Here is a 20944-nt window from a genome sequence, read left to right as displayed (position 1 = left end):
TGCAGTGTTTCACCCCTTAATTTTTCTAGTGCCAGTGTGACTGGCAATACTGGCTTAAAACAGATGTGAGTACATGAAGTCCCCCTCTTAGTATTACATATTACTACTAACCTGGACATTTCTAGTTTTCCAGTTGCATGCTGCTCTAGTTTGGCAAGTTCAGGCTGAAGGAAAGTATCCAGCAAACAAAAAGCAAAGTCTATTTCCTCAGAAGAAGGAACATGCCACTGAATGTCCAAATTCCACAAGTCACCTGGTTTACCCCAGTCCTGTAGTAAAGACAGGTATTTCTTATTAAGCAAACTACGAAGAAACTGCCTTTTAGAAAAACATAGCACTCTGTAGTACTAAAATAACCCAACACATGAACTAGTTACTGCTATGAAGCAGCTATTCTGACAATTTCAGGGGGAAAAAAACAAGCACATTAAGAACATAAACCAAAAGAGAAACCCCAAACTTACTATACTGCCTACATGTACCTGGAAGGACACACAAACCTGAAAGGACCAAAAGGAAAAGAACTATACTGATCTAATTGAAATATAAACTTCATTATTCCTTTGTCTGAGTAAAAAATCAGAGATAGTCTTAAGTACAACTCAGCCTACTGACACTCCTTTAGAAAAGAAATAAGCTAGTCCATTTAATAATAATTCTTTCCAGTTTTCAACTGCAATCAGGAACTTGGTGCTTTCATTTTGAACATAGAAAAAAAAAGCTTCATTTTAAGTTAATATTTCCATCTGAAGCTGGGTCATCCTGTAACAAACACAAGGGTTTTATATTTTGCCTTACAAATTGCTTACACCTGCTATAACATTAACACCACTTGAGTATGTAAAAGTCAGTATTTATTACTAATTTATATTCAAATAGAAGTCCATGTTTAGAACTATATCCATTTACAGGCCTTTAGCTTTCATTTTCCACTTCCCAGGTTTGTTCAGTTTCACATGTTAGTTTAGCATTTCAAACCTTCACCGTGTGTTCTTACAATGCCTAACTGACCTGACAGGACAGAAGTATGAACCACACCAACACATTCACTGTGAGTGTTCTTGGTCAGTATTACCTAACAAAGTGACAAAACTGCAGATTCATACTGAGACAGGGTAGAAAGTATGGAAGTGGCAAACATAAGCTGTTGATGGCAATGAAGAGCCGACAAGCCATTCTGTGACTCTAAGACATGATATGCACTTTCTGAAGTAGCCAGTGGTGTACAGAACGGTCAGGTATTGTGACTATGTCTCAGTTTCAGAGGAACAATTTAAAATAGTAAGTCCAGTTCTGTATTGCAGCACTAAGATTGTTTTGTTTAACAACCTGGCCCAACTGGGTGCTGTCATCAGTTTATAAAACTGTACTGGGTTTCAGCAAACAAACATTGGATTCCATGCAGTTGTAAAGTTAAAGAACACTTCTCAGGAATACACAATTTGGTATTCACTCTTCATCTGCCATACTGATAAATCGCTCTCCAATTCTTAACAGTAGACTAACATACTACTTTTGACCATCCCAGTAATTTTATATTGCCACTTCACTTTTATTCTGTCTCAAGCTTAGTGCAGAGTCATTTTTTGCTATTCTGCCTACCTGTAAAATACCACAGCTCCTTTCCTGCAGTTGTTTTGCATTGTGGTACTCATTTTGCCATATACTCATTGTTATTTGTTCTATTTGATAATCACATTTATATGAAGAGGTACAAGGACAGGCTGCAGCTCTTGTCCACCAAAGCAGATGAAAGACTAAGTTTGTCACAGTGCAACAACGCTTCCTATGACTGGATATTCATGTTAAAGTGAACAGCAAATTTCTCCAGGTGAACTTGAAACTGAACTGTTTGTACCTCTGCACTTCATGACAGCTGAATCCCAATTAAATACATCATGTATGACAAGATAAAAATGAGCAGGCACTCTTGGTTTGTATTCTCTTATTGTGATCATGCAATCATTGTAAAACACACCATAAAATACTCTATCACACTACTAACCTACACAAAACAATAGCCAAAAAAAAGGAATGCTGGCTATCAATATTATTTTAAGTAACTTGTAATTTCCTATACATTTCAAAGCCCAAAGTATCTTTCAATTACACTTTCCATTGTTGCTACCTATATTCAGAAATCTCAAAACAAACCCAAAATAATACATTATATAATTGTTTTTTTAAAATAGTCAAATCCTCTTATCCTAAATAAATGAAAATCCTTGCCTTGATAGGAAAGTATTCAGAAAGAGGCTTGTCAAAGCCACCTGGCACACTGCAGTACTCTGTGGGGTAGATAAGTGTAGCAGAACGAAGAAGATGGTGCAGTAGGTTACAAGACAGAATGTAACCCTGCTTACAGGTTAAGTGTAGGGTTCGCTGCAGTATCTTCCCAAGCTGCTCCCTGTATGGCAGCAACTTCTTTCCATCCACTCGAGTGATCTAATAGAAAGACAAACATTGCAAATATAAACATAACTGACTGTGTTCTAGAGGATTACAGCACCCAACTGAGCCTGTACCAGAATTCATTCTGTACATCAGACTGATTTCAAATTAAGGACTTAACTTGCACTTCTCACTTCTGCTGCTGGAAAAGTAGCACGTAACAACCATGACATACATTGCTTCTTGATGCTCTTCAACATTTTCTAGCAATAATTGTATTTTAGATTAAAAGATCTAGTTTTACCAAAAATAACTTACATTTTCCCCTGCACTGATCCCTCTTCTACCTATCCCTCAATAATTACAATAAACACTTTTAGTTTATTCCACATACACACTGTGGGTTTATATTCTTCAAACAGCAGCCACTTATGGCCCATTTGAAGTCAGATAAGAAAAGTCAAGATCATGTCATTCATACAACGTTTACTTTGCTTTAATGGGAGAAGTTTATTTTGTCTTCTTTAAGGAGCATCAAACAGGATTTACTGATACACATGCATGGGAAGGACATTCTTTGTGATACCTCTGACAAAAGCTGAAGATTCCAAAGTAGCTCCTTATCTAGTTCTTCATCATGTAATACATCATCATCTAGAGGAACAAGTGATAAGCACTGCTGTAACAATACTGCAGTCAAGTTTTTCCAACAAGTCATAAACAAGATGTCTGCTTCCCAAAAGTTTACATCCAGCCCTCCTATTACCATCTTCCAATTCATACTGCATCCACATCCAGATGGAAGTTACTTTAGCCAATTCAGTATCTTGAATGCTTTGAAAAACAAGAATGCCTGCAGAGATTTTAAATGGCCACACTTTTACTAAAGGATGATCCTGCAGCTTGGTGGCTTTCTGACTTAAAATTACACATAAGCAGCTGTTTGCTGAGATTGTTTTAGACAAAACACCAGACAATCAATTTTCCATTGCTGAAATGAAGTTGGGGAAAACACAGAGAAGTTTTAAGTATTGTTTTGATGTTCAATAAAAGTTGACCCAAATTGAAGCATACAACACTTACTGACTGTGAGGTGAGTTATAACATTGCAGCAGTGTGGTACAAACAGCTTCAAGGATTCCTCAGGACGGCACTAGAAACAGCACCATAAATAGCTCAGTGTAAATACAAATGCCTTATGGAACTCAGTCCATGCATTGATAAAACTCTTCTAACAACATGAGTAAGAAGGAAGGAAAAATATATTATCTCAATTCCAATTCAACCTACAGTCAGCCTGACTTCATAATTTTACTCACTCAATAAAGCCTAAATTTAACATTAATACAAGAAAATACTCTCTGAATTAACCTCTTCAAATATTGCTATATCCAAGTATCTAATTTTCGAAGACATAGTATTAAGAAGCACCTGTATTTACAAGAAAACATAAAGATATGGCATAAAACAGAGTAGCAGGACTGGGGGGTTTCTCTCACTTTTACTGCAGCTCGGCACATATCAGCAACCATCCGGCCAGCAACTCTCGTCTCAAATATATTTGAAATAGCAAAGTTAAAAACCTTCTCCAAAGCAACCTAGAAAGGAGGAAAAAAAGATGGAAGTCACTTTTTTTTAAAAAACCAAAAACTAGGCATCACAAAATGTTTGATGTTACACAGCAGGCAGCATCTCTGTTCTGATTCTCATTTTTAACATGAATCGTGGTCACTGTTTTCTGTTTTAAAAACACAGAGGAAAGCATTACATTAACCAAAGGATTCCAGACAAAAACCATACCAAACTGTCCAGTGTAATGGTTCAAGATGTACAAACCCCAGCATCTCCAAATATACACATAGTGTAATGTGAATAGCTTAACATGTTTTAACTCGGCCTGCAAGGACAGAATCTACCCATGTAAAAACACAGATTCTCCACACCCACCCCTCCCCAGTTACTTCAAGCCAGGTAATTTTTCTGATCTCACCAGCCACATAGCTGAAGCCTGAACAGTTTTTTTTTCCCCCAGCTGAAAAATTGGGAGAGGGAGAGAAAATAAGAGCTTGGAGCTGGGTAGGTCAGCATTACCATCAGAATACATCAAAAACCAATCAGAGGCTAAAGCAGTAAATAGATAAAAATCAGCTGCCAGAATGATTTCTCCTAATGGTGCATCAAGAACCTAAGTGCTCTTTATATGTGTACCTCAAAATTGCAAAGCAAGCTGACATGAGATCCTAAACTCCCCCACTACCCTGAGCCTTTTCCTCAGTTAAGCATTACAGTTCACAACAGCAGCATAATGGAAAGAAGAATCTGAATGCATCAGTCATTCACAACAGAAAGTTAAGTCTCTTGAAGTCAGGTGGAAAGCCCATGTTCTAGGTACCTTAAAGATATCCTTCGAGCACTGTGTAAGGATTGTACTGAAAGTGGAAGAGAGACCCAGTTCCACTAGACTCTCTAGATGAGTCATTTTCTCAGTTTCAGTCTCCTCCCTGGTTTGTTCTAGTGTGCTGCTCTCTATAAGTCCAAAGCATCTACATAAACAGAAAAAGCACAATTTTAGTAAGTGGAACTTTAAAAATTTATGAAGTTCTTCATACCAAACTTTCACCTCCCCTTAGCTTACTTACCTGTCCATAAACTGTAGTACAAAATCCTCAAATTCAGCAGTTGCAGAGCACAGTTCTCTTTCCACCTACAGTTTTCCGATGCAAAAGAAGCACAAAAGGTTGTCTTTTCTTCAGAAAACATTAACTATAAACTCCATTTACTTTATTAACTACAAAAACAGTTTTTAAGTGATGGATACTACAGTGAATTTCCCATCCAAGTTTGCACAGTACACTAAAAGCAATTCTCACATTTTCCTTAGTGTCCTACCAAGTTTCCTGACCTTCACGTCTAGCCAAATAATTTCTCAGGTTGAAATCAGGTCTGCCGCCATGGATACAACCTTTGGCCTTACTACTGATCCTGCTTGCCAGCAGGAGCTCACCAGGTCCTAACTGTGGTGGCAGACTCAGCCCTGCTGACATGGTTAAACATTCAGCATACAAACTCCTCTGTTAATTTTTGAGTGCTGCAGATCTGGGGCAAAGAAATCAACCTTCTTCCAGCTGCTAAGCGTTCAGAATCTGTGCAATCTGTAGCTACAAGCTATTCTCTGATATACAAGGCCTCTTTTAGTAGTGGATAAGACATTTCACATGACTGTTGCAGCTACCACAGTGGGTGCTTCATTTGTAGGATGCCACATACAGCTTCACTATCTGTGCTTCAATTGCTGTATCAAAAGGTGAATCAAAAGCCTAGTAATAAACAAAGAAACAGAACAACTATTTCCCATTCTCTCTTCTACTTTTTTGCTATGTGGACAAGGCCGAAGTACCAGACAAATGCTGGAGAAATGGAGTGTAAGGAGCTATGAAATTAGAGACAAATATGAACAACGCTCCAAAGCAGCAGACAGTCAAGGTGACCATGTCTAATAATAAAGAGGCAGCACAGGATAAAACACAGAAGAGGGTGGCTCACTGTCCAATGCTGCTACTATCTCTGGATTTGAAGATATTAACAAGCACCTGCAGACAAAGCAACAGAATCTTGATCACAAAAGACAAGCATGACTACAGAAGACTTGAAAGAGGAGTGTTTTGAAATAGTTTCCCATGGGAAGAAAACAGGCCTGAAAACTTAGGGGTGTAAATTAATAAATAAATACAAAGAGTTTTGGAGCTTGGGTTATTTTAGTTTTGTGGTTGTTTTAACATAGATGAAGTTTTCCAAAAGAAGAGACCAAATTTCTTCCAGAGTGTCTGAAAGAATCAAAATTAGTTCCCTTCTACTTTGCCCTAAGCTGGACTAATTGTCAACTAGAAATGATGTGTGTGTATATATATATATCTTCTAGCAACACTGCAGTCCTCTGGAATGTTTTGTATTTCATTACCACCTTAAAGCTTCACAGTGACAGGAAGCTTTAAAAATTAAACAGTAACAAACCTGATATTTTATTAGACTCAAAATTCAGATGGCAAGGGACCTCTGGATACCATGTTGCCTAACCTCCTCCACTAAGCAGGGCAAGCTAAAGGTGAAATTGCACTATAATTTTGACATAAAAATATTCAACTGTTTGAATTTCACATGGTCTCCACAACATCCTATGACTAAGCAGCAATACCTGGCCAAACTGCACGCTGACCAAAAGCAAACACGATCCACACCTTCATTTTTGTTAATGCAAATTACTAGAAGTTACTGCAGATTGAAAATCAGGTTACAGTTTTGGTTTTGTAACTGCACACCACTCTTACCTCTGAAAGATCATCTCTTTCTTGCAATACAGATGAACAATCTACTAAAGGCACCAAAGTAGAAAATGTTGCAATGAACTGGAATGTAATCTGTTGAGAGTTGCAAAGAGCTCTTTAGTAAGTGGAACTGCACTCTACACATTCTATTACTGATTTCATATATAAAACTTGTCAGAACTGTGCAAAAAAACCCTTCACTTTTTTCGAGTGAAGTAACACACTTTTTATCTTTGGAATTGCAAAAGCCTTATGATGTTTGCACTGTCTGAATAGCCAGTTAAGAATAATTCCTGATGTGCTCTTTTAGGACCTAATTTAATGCAAAATGAGTGATAAAGCTCTTCGTAAAGATCTTACGAGATTAGGAATATTTGTTAGCAGCTTTAGAACATCTATTTTATCTGTTTTTCGGAGCTGCCCACGTAGCCACAACAATGCTTATGACAATCTGGTGCTACAGATTCACTTGGCGCTGTCTGATAAGCCAAAAGTGTTATTGTAAGTCAGAAGCTAGAACGTTTTACAAATAAAATTGTGCAGGAACAAAAATCAGGCTAAGAACTTCTGGCAACGTGAGTTATTCTTTTGTACAAATACAAAAGCAGCTTTCAGAGCAAAGGAGTTGCCTATATTCTGGGGTGGGGGGAAAGATTTACATGCTCACCATACACTTGCTGAAGTCATTCGGATCCACCCCAGGCAATGCTCTCATCAGGAGAGGTAGCATGTGTGTTGGACCTTCAGGAAACCACTTCCCCCCAGACACCAGACTCCGAGCTACTCCAATTACGCAGCTTAAAGTAGCTGTGAGCTGGTGAGGTTCTGTCAAGGTCTCAAGTGCAGGATATGTTCTAAAAGGTTTAAAAGCAGTCATATTAGGAACAACAGTATTTCTAAAGTCTTCAGAGAAAACAAAAGTGGACTGCAGACGTTAATTTATACAGAAAGGGTAATAAATGTCTGCAACAAAACCTCCTATTAATCAATGGACTTAACATAGTTCTGTTAGAAAATGTTCCTTCCATTCAATAAGCCCTATTCACAACAAATTCAGGATTATTTGTTAGCAGGTGCAGCACAGGAATTAATAACTGCACAAGCTCCTAGATACAAATCTATGATTTTAGTGTTTGAACCGTAAGCTCACGTAAGCTGTGTACTTAAGTGTAAGGCTCTTGTAGCGAGCATGAAAACTTGTCTTAATTGCTTCTAAATAGTTAAGGGATATGTTACTGAAGATTACATTAAATTCCTTACCTTCTTCATTAAAAACTGTTGTTCCTGTGATTTTTGAACCTATTTCTGCACTAGGTACTTCTAAGCAAACTGTGTAACGCTTCCTGCTACCAACAAGCTACAGTTCAAACAAGAGTCATAGTGTAGGCCCTGCCCTCCATCATCCAAAGGATCTACACGGGCTCAACAAAATGAACTTGGAGCTGCAGCCACGGCAATCATACCAGGGATAGGTCAAACTAGCAAGCCAGCATTCAGTCTGCTCTCAAAGCACAAAAAGCAGGCATGTCCAACACAGGCATCCATTGCTGTCCTTAGAACTATTCTGCTTGAAATGTTTTCAGGTAGAAACAGATTTAAGGAGCTTTCACAAAGAGCTGAGGCAGTAAGGTATGGGACTGAGGAAGGGCTCTTCCAGACAAACCTCATTTTTCTGCTCTTTTTACAACACAAAGTACAAAAGACTACATAGAAGGGGAACATGGACAGGGACCAGGAAGAAAGCTTTCCCTTGGGGCAGGAAGGAGTTATACCTCTCTTTTGGCATTTCAGGCAGCAAGGCTTTAGTAATAGTACAAAATATTTTACATGGGCACTACTATAATGATTTGCTTAGTAAGTCAGATGCAATGACAATCATTTTAAACAAACTGTAACACACTGACACAAAGCAGAAATATAAAAATGATGCATCATCACCATTCCTATTTGGCTCAACTGAAACACAGTGAGAAGGCAGAAGGTGGCTCCTGAACACAGGGTACAAAGTTGGTTTTTCAACTGCCCCACTCACTTGCTGGTAACAAACTGCTAACAGAAATGCACACCATCTAAGCACTACCCTGGATCACACAAGCTATGAACAGCTCCCTAAACTATTCCATTTACCAGGTGTGTAAAGCAAACTAAACAAATTTAAAATAAACCCCCAAATCCTCCCTTGGGTCCTATCCTGGCTCAGGTGGATGCTCAGGGGGTGTATTAGCAGCTTCACACACTGCAAGCATGCACCCTCAGCAAGGAAATAGCTCATAATTTAATATGACTACTTTGCATATTTGTTGGGAAGGGAACTGGGAGGCTGCAATGTATCTGTGGAACTTACTTCTCAAGCACAGGTGGAATTACTAATTCAGGACGCATTAGTGCAAGGTTCTGCAGGGCTTGAGCAGCCTCCAGGCTTCCAATTTTGCTAAACATAGCCAGAAGAACAGGTTGAATAATGCATTCTACAAAGTCAGTAACATCCTGATCAGTAAGTTTATGACTATCAGGCACAGGAGTTAACCAAGTTGCTTTCTTATAGCGCTCACGGTGCAGCCTTCTGACAACACTGCTGGGCAACCTTTGAAGTAGTTTCATCAGTTTGGCCTGTTGAATAGACAAGAAACACCATTCAGTTACTTGGCAGTGGAAGAATCTGAGCCACTAAATGTACAACAGGCAGCTAACAAGCCAGTATACTGAAATTACACAAATGCAATAAAACTCAGAAGAGCTCTAACATACAATGTCCACAATCTGTTATTAACCTTCAGTCCCCAGAATATTAAGAATTTACCTACCAGCCCTACACCTTGTGAGTTTGAAAAAATCAGGCAAAAAGTAAATACAAAGGATATAGTCATGAATCAAGATTACTTACCAGTAACCAGGACACCTTTGAAAGAGCCCTCTGCAACCACACGTGAGCAAACATCCTACACTAGACTAAGTCAGCTCCTTTGGCACTACTTCTACCAGCCTTGCCATTTTAATCTCTAGTTTCTACCAGCTATCACAAAGAGAGTCTCACCTTCTCTAGCAAAAGACTCCATCAGCTACATCATTAAAAAGTTATGCTTCAAACTAGATATATGCTTTGAATGGTTTTGCTTTGGTTAATCAAAATTAGATATTGCTAACCTAGAGGCATCAAGTCAGTGATACAAAGCCTATGTCACACAGGTAATACTGCTACTGTGTATTATCCTCCTTTAAAGTGCTGCCCATCCTAGGTACGTATGAAGTAGATGTCTAATTTTGCACTTCTAAACAGCACTTGGGTTAAATGTTTGGAAATGGTCCTGACATCAGAATAGAAGTATGATTTGAATGACAGTAAAAACACACATCTTCAAAATTAAAGTGTCAACATATTATACAACAGCTTGGCTGTTGGAGCACACAGTACACCTATTGACAAGTCTGATTTGACAGGTTTGCTGAAATTGCAAGTTGTCTTGATATGCAAAACACTCACCAGCCAGCGCCCGTTATTTGACGGATGGTAAAAAGAGGCAATGCTATTGAACAACCCAGACAAGTGCTTCTGCACTAGTTTACTTGGTCCACCCTGTGAAACACCCAATAAAACACAGAATTATTACATGGAATGTGTTACAATGAACAGATAACAGTAGTACAAGGTACAAAGGAACACTGTTACCACAGCAATACCTCAAATCACATCTGCAAATCTCCTCCCTTCCCCACTCTCAGCTCAGCACTAAGTCCTCTGTCTGATCTAATGAAGTTCACCCTAAAGAGTCTGACTAATTGTTCAGGAGGTCCAAAGTGTGCATACAAAGTAGAACTTGTAGCTGTTCATGTCTAAAATACCAGAAACAGCAGCTGTGAAATAAACTTTTCTGTCAACATTGCATATGGACAGCGAAACACTGCAACCTCAAACAAAGCTTGGGCAAAATAGAGCATAAACCCCCATTTATACAGTAAAATAAACAGATTTTCTTTTAAATACATACTTAAAGCTTTGCATTCACTTGATGAGTAAGTTACTAACCATCATGGCTGTGATCCACATTACCACATGTCCTACTTCATAAGCGGTTGTTAAGAACCTTGGAACTACAACCTGATTGCTTCCCACTGGAAGATTTAAACTCCTCAAAATTCTGGTAAAAATCTGAAAAATCAAAACCAAACAAACAACAAAAGAAACATTGGCATAAATGAATGCCATAAACGTGGCATAAATGAATTTTCTAATGAAAAAGTGATCTGTGGTTGCAAGTTTTTTTAAGCACTGTGACCGCTATGAACATCTTTAAAACCACGAGCTGAAAGATTCAAAAGGTCACACACACTCTTTATCAAAGGAATGTCAGTAAAGCCCAGGAACATGGGATTAAGTTACAGAATGAGACAGCACATTATGTTGTTGCTTTGGGTTAGAGTCAGGTGGTAACAGAAACACCTGCCAGGGCTGTCTGTTACAAAAGGATAGCTCAAACTTTCCAAGTTAAACTTAAATCTTCAACTTAATTCACCTATATAAAATATCTGAGCCACTGCAGTGTAAGGCCCATACTGGGTATATGAATTATTCTCAGTGTAGTGACACTGAAGACTTATCTCAAAGTATTTCATAAAACAGGAAGTATTACCTTTGGGACATATGGATCCCAGTCTATGTACCCGATGTTGTCAGTGGCCAAGCGAGCAAGAAGATTTACGAGATGCTGCAAACAACCATAAAAGAAAGAAATATTCACTGGGATATATTTATTGTAGAAGATGCACAAAACCCTTAATCTACAGAAACAAGATAAAAGCTACTGTGGCACTTAAAGCACTTGTAAAAGGAGATTTCACCCTTTCAGAAACTATCCATACCATAATTCCCACCTTCAGGAGGACAATTCCTTACCTGTCCGAGTACTTAAAGCAGATCATTATAATCCAAGATATGGAAAAGGCAGGCCCTCAGAACATACACCCCTCTCTGAATATACACTCCTCTTTTTAGAGTTTTGTAAAGAAGTACTAAAAAAACTGTTAGAAGGTATACTCACACCTTCTCTTTTCCACACTTTGTGAATTAACATGAAAGGCAGAGTACATTCTAATTCGCAAATGTTTACTGTTAGAACAGCTCTGAAGAACAGCAGATGAACAAACTTAGACTCAAACTATATGATGTCAAAGGCCCTAGCTATAGCCAAGAAAGACCTTTTCCCCTTTTGAGCAGCTTAGAATTTATTTTACCTCTTGTAACAGCTTCCACACAGCAGAGATTTTATAGCTCCCCTTCAAACAGCAAGTTTAACTCCTGCCAAAGCAAGCTGAGAGAAAGCTTGCAGCATACAGAGGCATAAATTGGACTGCAGAGTCAGAATCCATATGCCTAGTTATCTGCATCTAAGTTAGATGAAATGAACAAGAACTGGGCAAGACAGCAAAAGAAACAAGAAGTGAATTTATGGGGAAAAATTCAAAGTGCTTAATCCTTCCGAGCAAACTGTCAGAATACAAGGGAAGAGTGCAAAGACATCAGAGACAGTTTGTGCAAGTGTGTTGATGGCTATTTGTTAGACTGATGGAAGCAAACCAAATCCTGGTATCAGAATGCAGGCTGTCATCTTCCTGTCAGAAGGAGCAGAGAACTGTGATTTTTTGGATAGCCATCAGAAAAGTTCAAAATTGCCTACAGACAATCTCAAATAAAACTTTGACAATCATCCCTGTTCCAACCTGAACAACTGCCAACTGCTGGAACAAAGACTACCGTCTCTATTTGTGATGAAAGGTAACTCAAACCAGAAAGACCTACGTATAAGCCTTTTTACAAAGACATTCCCAGAGATGGGATGTGCTACAGAGGTAGCATTCAATGGTAGTATGGAAATCAGCTTTCTCCAAAGACAGTGGCATGTCCTCCTTGTGCATATTCAAGAGATTAGTAGAAAGGAAGCAGATGGTCAAGGAGCTTATGTGCATACTGAGTGTGGAAAAAATCTGGTCACATGTCAAGTTTCACTGCAGTAAAGCCAAGGCATAGGTCAGCTGACAACTACAGCACCTAAGCTGCTAGGGGTGTTGTTAAGACTGTTTTCTTCAAAAGATATAGCCCAGTGGTATTTTGGCCAAGGGAAGTACAAGTTCTTTACTGTATCTAAAATAAAGATGAGACCATCTCATTGTAGTCAGGACCAAATATTGCTACTCAAAATAAACGATCAAGAAAGAAGTGCTAAGATACAAAATATGGGGCTGCAGGGAATTACAGTTTATAGTAAACACAATAGCTCTTTGCATCCTTGTAAGCACAGGCAGGCAGTCTGGGAAATGCCAGCATTCTCAAGGTTGGAAAGCAAAGATGATAAATGGCTAGCTCAGGCAATGATCACCCAGCACAAGGGAAGCCAGTAACTGCTTGCATTAAAACTCTCTTGTACTAGTTGAAGGGGGGGAGGGGGGGAATTATATCACTGTTTGACTTCCTTGCCTTGAAAGTGCAGGGTAGGGATATTTAAATAGATTTCTCTTAGTGTAGGTGAAAAGTAAATACTTACCCCTTCCCACTGGGGAAGATTTTGAACTGACACCCAAAGGCCTATAAATTCATCAAACCAAAGCCTGCAAGAGAAGAGAATCAGAACAGATGTAATGTTGTGAAAGCAGCTCCTTCACGCCATATTTCTCTCTCACTGTATACTTAACTCTTACTTTACCAGATGGGTCACACAAACTCACTGGCCCCTCAGCTCCTTCAACAAGAACAGGGATCAACATCGTGCCTGTATTGCTTTCTTCCCACAGCATGTTCCCTACACCCTCCTGAGATCCTGAGTTTCAGTCCTTGCTTCTTTTACCTCTTCTCCTCTAATTCTTTTCAGATCTCTCCCTTTCACACAAGTGTTTCACCAAGAGTTTCCTTACCCACTTCAACTTTACCATTTCATTACATATTTCCATCCCACACAGGCAAACCAAAAGAAAAGAAGTCACATTTCATTTCCCTCTACCTTTAAATCTAAAATTTGTCCCTGTTGACTCAGGCACAAATGTCACAAGCACTGATTCGGAATTCACCTCAAGCCAAGGATGGAAACCCTCCACACAAGTTCCTCACTTCAATCACCTTTATAAGGTAGATTCACTCCTTTCCTTCAAGTTTTTAATAACCCTATAGCACAAATACAATTTTAACCTCAACCTTTACATGTACTAAACAAAGGGGTATTTTCCAAGTTCAACAAAGTTCTACCTTAAATACGAGCCAGAAACTATTCTGTCACGCAAATGTTCCTCCTCAAATTCTCCAACTCACTTCCTACAGTAGTCTTCCAACTGTCTCACATTTCCACATCTTGAGAGTGAATGGAAGGCCTCTATCTCACAATCCCTCATTTATAGTAACAGCTATAATTCAACCTACTTGAAGGTTCAGAAGCCACCAAATTAAACAGAAGGTAGGACTCAAAGCTGTGCTATTGCTAATGGTTTTTACTTGGGAGACTATCCCTTTAGAATTGAAGTACCTTTAATTCCATTTTGTTTGCTTTGCTGCTGTTTACTGTGCTTTACACCTGATTCCCCCAGGTTACTGTTACAAAAGAACGCTGACAATTTCTATCTTGAACTCCTTCCAAAGCCACTGTTAAAATCCACCATTCATTTTGTTGGTGACCACAAGTCTTCCTCTAAAAGGTAACTGCTTGCACTTCCAATACAGACTTATACTTACTTGAACCCTTTTTGGTGAAGCTCAGGAGGAAGGGTAGTAGGTAGAAACAGTTCAAAGTAGGTAATAGCCTTCTGCATTGTCACATCAAATGGACACATTAAAGGCCTCCATTCATTTAGCATCTCTACAGTGGCATCTTCTGGAAAATACCTGGAAACATGGAGATTATTGAATATACAAAGGCTTGGCTGTAAGGCTTAGGTCTTCTTTAAACAAGTTTAAAACTGTCAACTAATTTGTCATAAATCTTAGTTTTACACTATGACTATGTTCACAGAGGCAACAGGCAGGCAGCCCTCAACTCCGCTCAGCTTTCACAAAACACAGAGGTAAGGTCAAGGGTATCATGGTGCATCCTTTTAAGACCACAAATGTAAGGCGATTCTTGTCTTGTTGAACCAGAGAAGATTCTGAACCATGTGAAGCCATTTCAATGTAAAGGCTGGTCAAAACTCAAATGACTATTCCTATTACACACAAATGGCCATACAAAGAGTAAATAAAAGAACAAGTCTCCACATCTTTGCAGTATCTTACACTATGACCAGAGGTGGTTGTTCAGCAGAGAGAACAAGACTGGTTCAAGCACACACTCTCACTGAATGTAACCACACAAGGGAGTAAAAGCAATAGTGGCCTTATCTAGCAATAAGATAGCAACATCCAACAAGTAAAGCCACAACAAACACTTACGGTCTGCAGCTCTTCACCAGTGTTTTCAGAACACTTTCTACAGAGCTGAAACATGAAAGAAAATATTAGGGAGAGCATATTACCAAGTTTCGATGACAACGTAAAACAAACACTCGCTGATTTTTTCCTCAAGAGCTTAAGATAACGTTGATGCAATTAGACGTCTCCTGTGAACATGCAGTAGCTAATTGCCTTCTACAGAGACCTAATCATAGAAATTAAGATTGCTCTACTGAACTCCTGGTTGTATCTTTCATGTATCACCAAATTCTTTAGTGCATTGCAGTGAAGAATAATTTTAATTTCCTGTAAGTAATACCCTACTCAATCAACAACCAGCAGTGCAAGGCAACTTATCAGGGAAACTGGGAACACACGCAAAAAAATGGGACTTTGTAAGTATTTGTAATAAAAACACAGGCAACTTCAGAAAGTTATTATTAGCCTTCCAACACTGTATCTGTCCTTTACAATCTGGGTTTGGCTTTTGTCCGGTGGTTCTAAGAGACAGAAGTGCACTATCTGCAAATCAATGGTTATTTCATTAGCTTCCCTCACAATTTAAAAGCTTTTTCATCCACAGCAAGAAAACCTGAGAAATCATTTTAACAGGAGTTGTCACAGGATGCCATCAAACCCCTTTAGAAAGACTTCAGTATAAACTCAAAGAATGAAAGGGAGGGGGAAGAAGGAGATCAGTGAAACCATAAAGGTAGTAAGCGATCACGTTCTTGGTATCTTCCGTTTCGTACAAGATAAGCTCAAGACTAAATTATGCTATCACCAAAACACATTTCCTGAAGGGGAAAAAAGTTCTGGCAGAGAAGATTCCTACATCTTTTAATTGTACTTTGTGTATTCTTAATAGAAAAACTGCATCCTTTTAGTTCAGCAACAAAAACTAGCATACAGGAATGCTGTTTTGATCAAAGATGATGCAAATATATCATCTTCAGAGTTCTACCAAAGACCAATTCAGGTCAATTAATTTTGTGTCGCACAAATACCGAGCATGCACACACACTCTCTCTTAGTCCTGCACAGAAACTGATCCCACACAAGACAGGAGAAATACAAATGAGTAAATTGCCATTTCTCATCAACACCTCAACATCCACTGCAAGCCAGCAAAACCCCCACCCAGCCCTCATACCACTACTTCAGTTCAAGCAGGGCTCCAAGAAGCGAAATTATATACATTTTACACCACAATGACAAAGTTAATCCATGACCTCTCCTAGAAGGAAAAAATCTGAGCTGACAGCTTCAAAAAATATGAAGAGGAATGGCTAACCATCCACTAAACAAAAATATGATCCAACTCTGCAATCAGCTCATAGAGATTCTGGGTTAAAATGAGTGTTACCCTCAAAAGAGTTAGGAAACGGATCACAGTTGTCCTGAAAGTACATAAATACTGCGCGAGCCAGCAACATTCCTTAGGAGCATTAAATATTAACATGGAAAAATGTCACAAAACGAACAACAACAAAATAATCTATCTGCACATTAACACACTCCACTGAAACTATTGCTAAGGGGAACCTGAAGCACAGAGGAATTTTAAGAAATATTGATGATTCTTGAGTTTTCAGTCAGATCTCAGCATGTGGTCATGGAAGAAAGCAAAGGAGAAAGATTGAAAGGGACATCCCCTCTTGTTTTTTTGATTACAAACTTAAAACAGAAGCTGAAAAGAAAAACACACCAGCAATTTTGTACATAAGGACTTTGCCACTTAAGACAGTTAAACTACAGACCAACTACTGAAGAAATCTTGTATCATTCCTTTTTGGGGGACTATCATTTAGTAAAGAGCAGAACAATTAAGCCAGGGAGAATAAGAAACTGCTGGTTACTGGTTTTGCTACTGCTTGGAAACAACTCTCAAGCTTTCTAGTAGTGGCTTTTCTTTCACTTTTCATTGAACTTTCTACATACTCACTACTGCAGAGTTATTCAAAATTGCCCTTACTCAGGTATTTAGTGCTGACCATTTGGATACAGTATTAAAACCTTTGTGAATGAGAGATTATGAAGCCACTTACACTGGAAGGTTTCCCACGGCATATTACACAAGGTAACAGAGAATTTCTCATCCCCTTCTGTTTTCTTAGCTTTCAGTTCCTCCTTAAGTATTATTAGCTGATTACTATTATTATATATTGACATATGGATATTTGAAGTCACCCACAACAATACTATCAATTCCTATCTTGCTAGTCATTTTGGTACTACAAGATTCTCCTCCTCTTCTAGAAAGGTCTGGCCATACTGATTTGCAAATCTGGGAGCTTTTGAACCCTGCATTTCCAGAGAAAAATACATTTTAGTTGGAAGAAGGTATAAACTGACACTGTTGACTTTTACACTATCAAAAAGCAATAAAAGCACAATTTTCATTTTTTTCAGGACAGATTCAGGCCTTAAGTGAATTCCCGGCCCTGCAGTGGACACTGCACTACAAGAGCTTCAATTAAGACAATGAAAAGAGCAAGAAGCTATAGTCTCAAACTATTACTGAACTAGTAACTACAGTGAGCCCAGTATCAATCTCTCACTGGCTTAGTAGAACTAAACTTTTCTTCCTAAAAAGCAAAAACTGAAACAAATCCAAAGCAAAACACGCTGCAATTCTACTTCTACTCCACCAGTTTTCCAAAACAATACATAAACCAAAATTTCTGACTAAATTTTCACTGCAAAAAGTCACACTTCTCTGACACAGGAACTCTTTCACACTGCACAGCTACAAGGCTGCTGCTGGGTGTATTTTCCAGAACCTATTACCTCACTGCTAAAGCACTTTCCATGATTTCATCGTTCTTAATAGTAAGGTATGTTTACTGGGTAACATGCATTGCTACACCAAAAATCCCAGATACTATGATACTGATTTTGCCCATATGCAGACACAGCAATTACTCCCATGTAAAATTTACCTCCTTTGACCCTTGATTTATCTATGCTGGTTAAATAAGTTAGCATATAGCCACTTTATCAGCCACTTCACACTGGCTACCTTGTTCCCCAATTAGAATAGTTTACATACAGTGCGACATTCTCATCAACAGTGGTGTCATGTTAACACTGGTTTTCCAGGACAACTATTTATGCAGAAAATTACACCTGTGTGACAAGTGTTACAATCTAACAGAACATGCAGAAGATTACACATCGGCCAGAGCTGAACAGAACAAAAAGTCATTCTTACCACCTATGTAATACATTAAGCACAAATGTTTTAGGTGAAGACAAGCCTGGTCGATATGAACTGAATGTAAAAAAAAACAAAAAGTTAAAACAAGAGTTAACATTAACAGCTATAAAGCACAGCAATCAGTTTGAAAAGTATCTCTTGACTTCCAGAGATACCCCTCAAAATTGACGCTACAAAAAGAATAATAAGCACCATATGAGAACAAATCGCACTGCATATTAGGATGGAGCATCTGATACCTAACACAGCTTCACACAGACCATCACAACTGATCTCCTCTCCCAGCTTAACATTCCTTTCCCTCCTGGCAAAGTTCCCTCCCCACTATGTGAGTTTCCCACACAGTAAATGCAGAGACCAGACAACAATCCTCAGAGCAGAGTAATGCAGTTTCAGTACTTAAGGGCATGTGCACAAAAATACACCAAAAAAGGCTCTGCTCTTCTGGATTTTCACTTACAAGCAATAGCTTCAATTAGCAAAATAACACAATTTAGTTCAAAAGTATTTTCTCCAGCTGTGCAGCCATGAGCAAAATTCAGCTTGAACTGTTCTGTAGCTGAGTTACAAGGCTACATATACTTTCTGTTCACACCATTTAGCAGCATTAGAATCTTTCACACAGTAAGGACTCAGTGGTAGTACTTCAACGTATATTGTTTTTTAAAGCAAATTAAATTATCCATAATGATATTCATGTAATATCCTTTATAATCTGTAATTCATAGAGCAGGACCTTCTCTAATCAGAATGATTAGGAAAACTGACACTTTGGAAATGTGACAGATGGGAAGTAGCTGGCAACAGAAAGCAAGCCAAGGAAACAAAGTTCTCATTTTTGAAAATCAGTACAAGATTGCTACAACTCTTTTATTTACCAGTATTGTATCAGCACCCTGAATACATGGGGTGTGTGTTTTCCATAGAAGGTACTTCACTTTGTGTGCACACTAGCTTAGACTCAGATTACAGATACTGCAAATAATTACAGTGCATATATTTAAGAACAGTACCATTATAGTTTTTTCATGAAGCCTTATTGCATTGTCAAACAAAACAGTAGGCATTTTACTTGAATATCATTATAAAGTGAACACTAGATGTCTTAAAATGCAGGTTATCATCCTAAAATAAGTTGAAGATGACCCATTCCAGCATGTTTACAAATTCATCACATTCATAAAGAGAGGACCATCACAGCAAACAGTTCAGACAGGAGGATGCACATGATTTAGTAATCTTCCATGCAATTACCAAAATAGATTTTAAGAAAAAGAAGTATTTTCTGTGTATCACATTCCAGATATTAAAAGCCAACCTCCAAATGCTTCCAAGCACAATAGGTACTTACTTACTTCACACATCAAATGTTTTAAAATGCAAACTTACTTGGGAAACCAATTTAATCCAAGATGTTCTGTTTTGGAGTATAATATCCTTTCCAGCATTTCATAAAGGGGTCTCCATGGTAACTCTAAATCATCCCTGGAAAGCAGCTCTTTTTTCCTAATGGATAAAAAACACCACCACAAACAACAAACCAACCATCAGCACCTTAGGATTTAAAATCTACATCAACACACTGCCCCTCAGAATACTCCAGATCATTGCTCTGAATTATACACATCTCCAACACTGGCAGAAACTACAGGAAGGTCAGCCAAGAAGAAAGTGAAACACAGCATTTCTGCACCAACAGAAGCTCTAACAACCTTTAGGAGACATCTGAGTAAGTGAAATAAACGTTATTAAGTTGTGAAAGGCTTCACCTTTTTCCTGTTTGAGACCTAACACTTGGCTCTCCGTTAATGTTTCCCTCCCCCAGCAGGAGGAAAAAAAACACTGACATTGTTTCACTAATACTCCCAAAGCTCTGTAAGGGGCAAAGTGTTTGTATAGTAAGAATGTTTTAATCAACATGGGAGATTAAGTGAAGTAACATGTAAGAGAGCAAACTATTCCATTAACGTACATAACATTAAGCAAGTGATCAGCTACTTAGGAGATGAAAGTTTCTGCAACCAGCAGAAATCTGTACTTACTTCAACAGGTTTATCAACAGACGTGCAAACCCTTGCATCATGCTGATCTCCAGTTTTGGAATTGTTACCAACTCATACAACAGCTTGATGAAAAGCACATGATCTTCTCGGCTGAATTTTCTCCCATATAACCGGATGTACCTACAAACAAAACAAGGTGAGTCAGCAATATTTGTTTTATCTAAGACTTGAGAGACTCCATCTGACTTGCTGTTCAGTGAAACTAAAACCTGGTGCACAAGTCCAAAGAGTAAGAACCTGAAGGTACACAGCAAAGGAAGGTTTTAAACTGGAACTAACTACATATAGAAAATAAATTACTCTAATTTACAGTATAAGATTCTACAGATACCCTAATTTCATGCTCATGCCAGATACCACAAAACCAGAAGTTCTTTCACCTCAGTTCAAAATCTACCAGCCATTAAATTTAGTAATTCCATACCCCCATGTATTTATTTCTCTCTAACAAACAAACAAACCAAAACACAACACGCACAAAAACCACCAAACCACCCCACCACAATCAAACAAATAAACAAAACCCACCAACACTAACAACACA

The 20944-nt window shown here is 38.4% G+C and overlaps 1 protein-coding gene across 1 annotated transcript in view; it reads right to left on the bottom strand.

Moving 5' to 3' along the window:
• The window catches only part of PSME4 (proteasome activator subunit 4), a 56574-nt gene that overhangs the window by 28645 nt on the left and 6985 nt on the right, over positions 1-20944 (bottom strand). Inside the window, exons 2-19 of the mRNA XM_068153326.1 lie at positions 20380-20520; positions 19727-19843; positions 15118-15162; positions 14425-14574; positions 13250-13313; positions 11342-11416; positions 10738-10860; positions 10195-10287; positions 9058-9323; positions 7381-7567; positions 6717-6806; positions 5031-5095; positions 4784-4934; positions 3891-3989; positions 3475-3544; positions 2978-3045; positions 2230-2445; positions 112-269 (exon numbers count right to left, since the gene is read on the bottom strand). Coding sequence (XP_068009427.1) covers positions 112-269; positions 2230-2445; positions 2978-3045; positions 3475-3544; positions 3891-3989; positions 4784-4934; positions 5031-5095; positions 6717-6806; positions 7381-7567; positions 9058-9323; positions 10195-10287; positions 10738-10860; positions 11342-11416; positions 13250-13313; positions 14425-14574; positions 15118-15162; positions 19727-19843; positions 20380-20520 — 2178 coding nt within the window. The remainder of the gene's footprint in view (positions 1-111; positions 270-2229; positions 2446-2977; positions 3046-3474; positions 3545-3890; positions 3990-4783; positions 4935-5030; positions 5096-6716; positions 6807-7380; positions 7568-9057; positions 9324-10194; positions 10288-10737; positions 10861-11341; positions 11417-13249; positions 13314-14424; positions 14575-15117; positions 15163-19726; positions 19844-20379; positions 20521-20944) is intronic.

This window comes from Melanerpes formicivorus, unplaced genomic scaffold (genome assembly GCF_026170545.1).
Source record: "Melanerpes formicivorus ecotype bairdi unplaced genomic scaffold, bMelFor1.0.p_v2 SCAF_25, whole genome shotgun sequence".
In the NCBI taxonomy this organism is placed as follows: Eukaryota; Metazoa; Chordata; class Aves; order Piciformes; family Picidae; genus Melanerpes; species Melanerpes formicivorus.
This window is presented reverse-complemented; position numbering and strand designations above follow the sequence as displayed.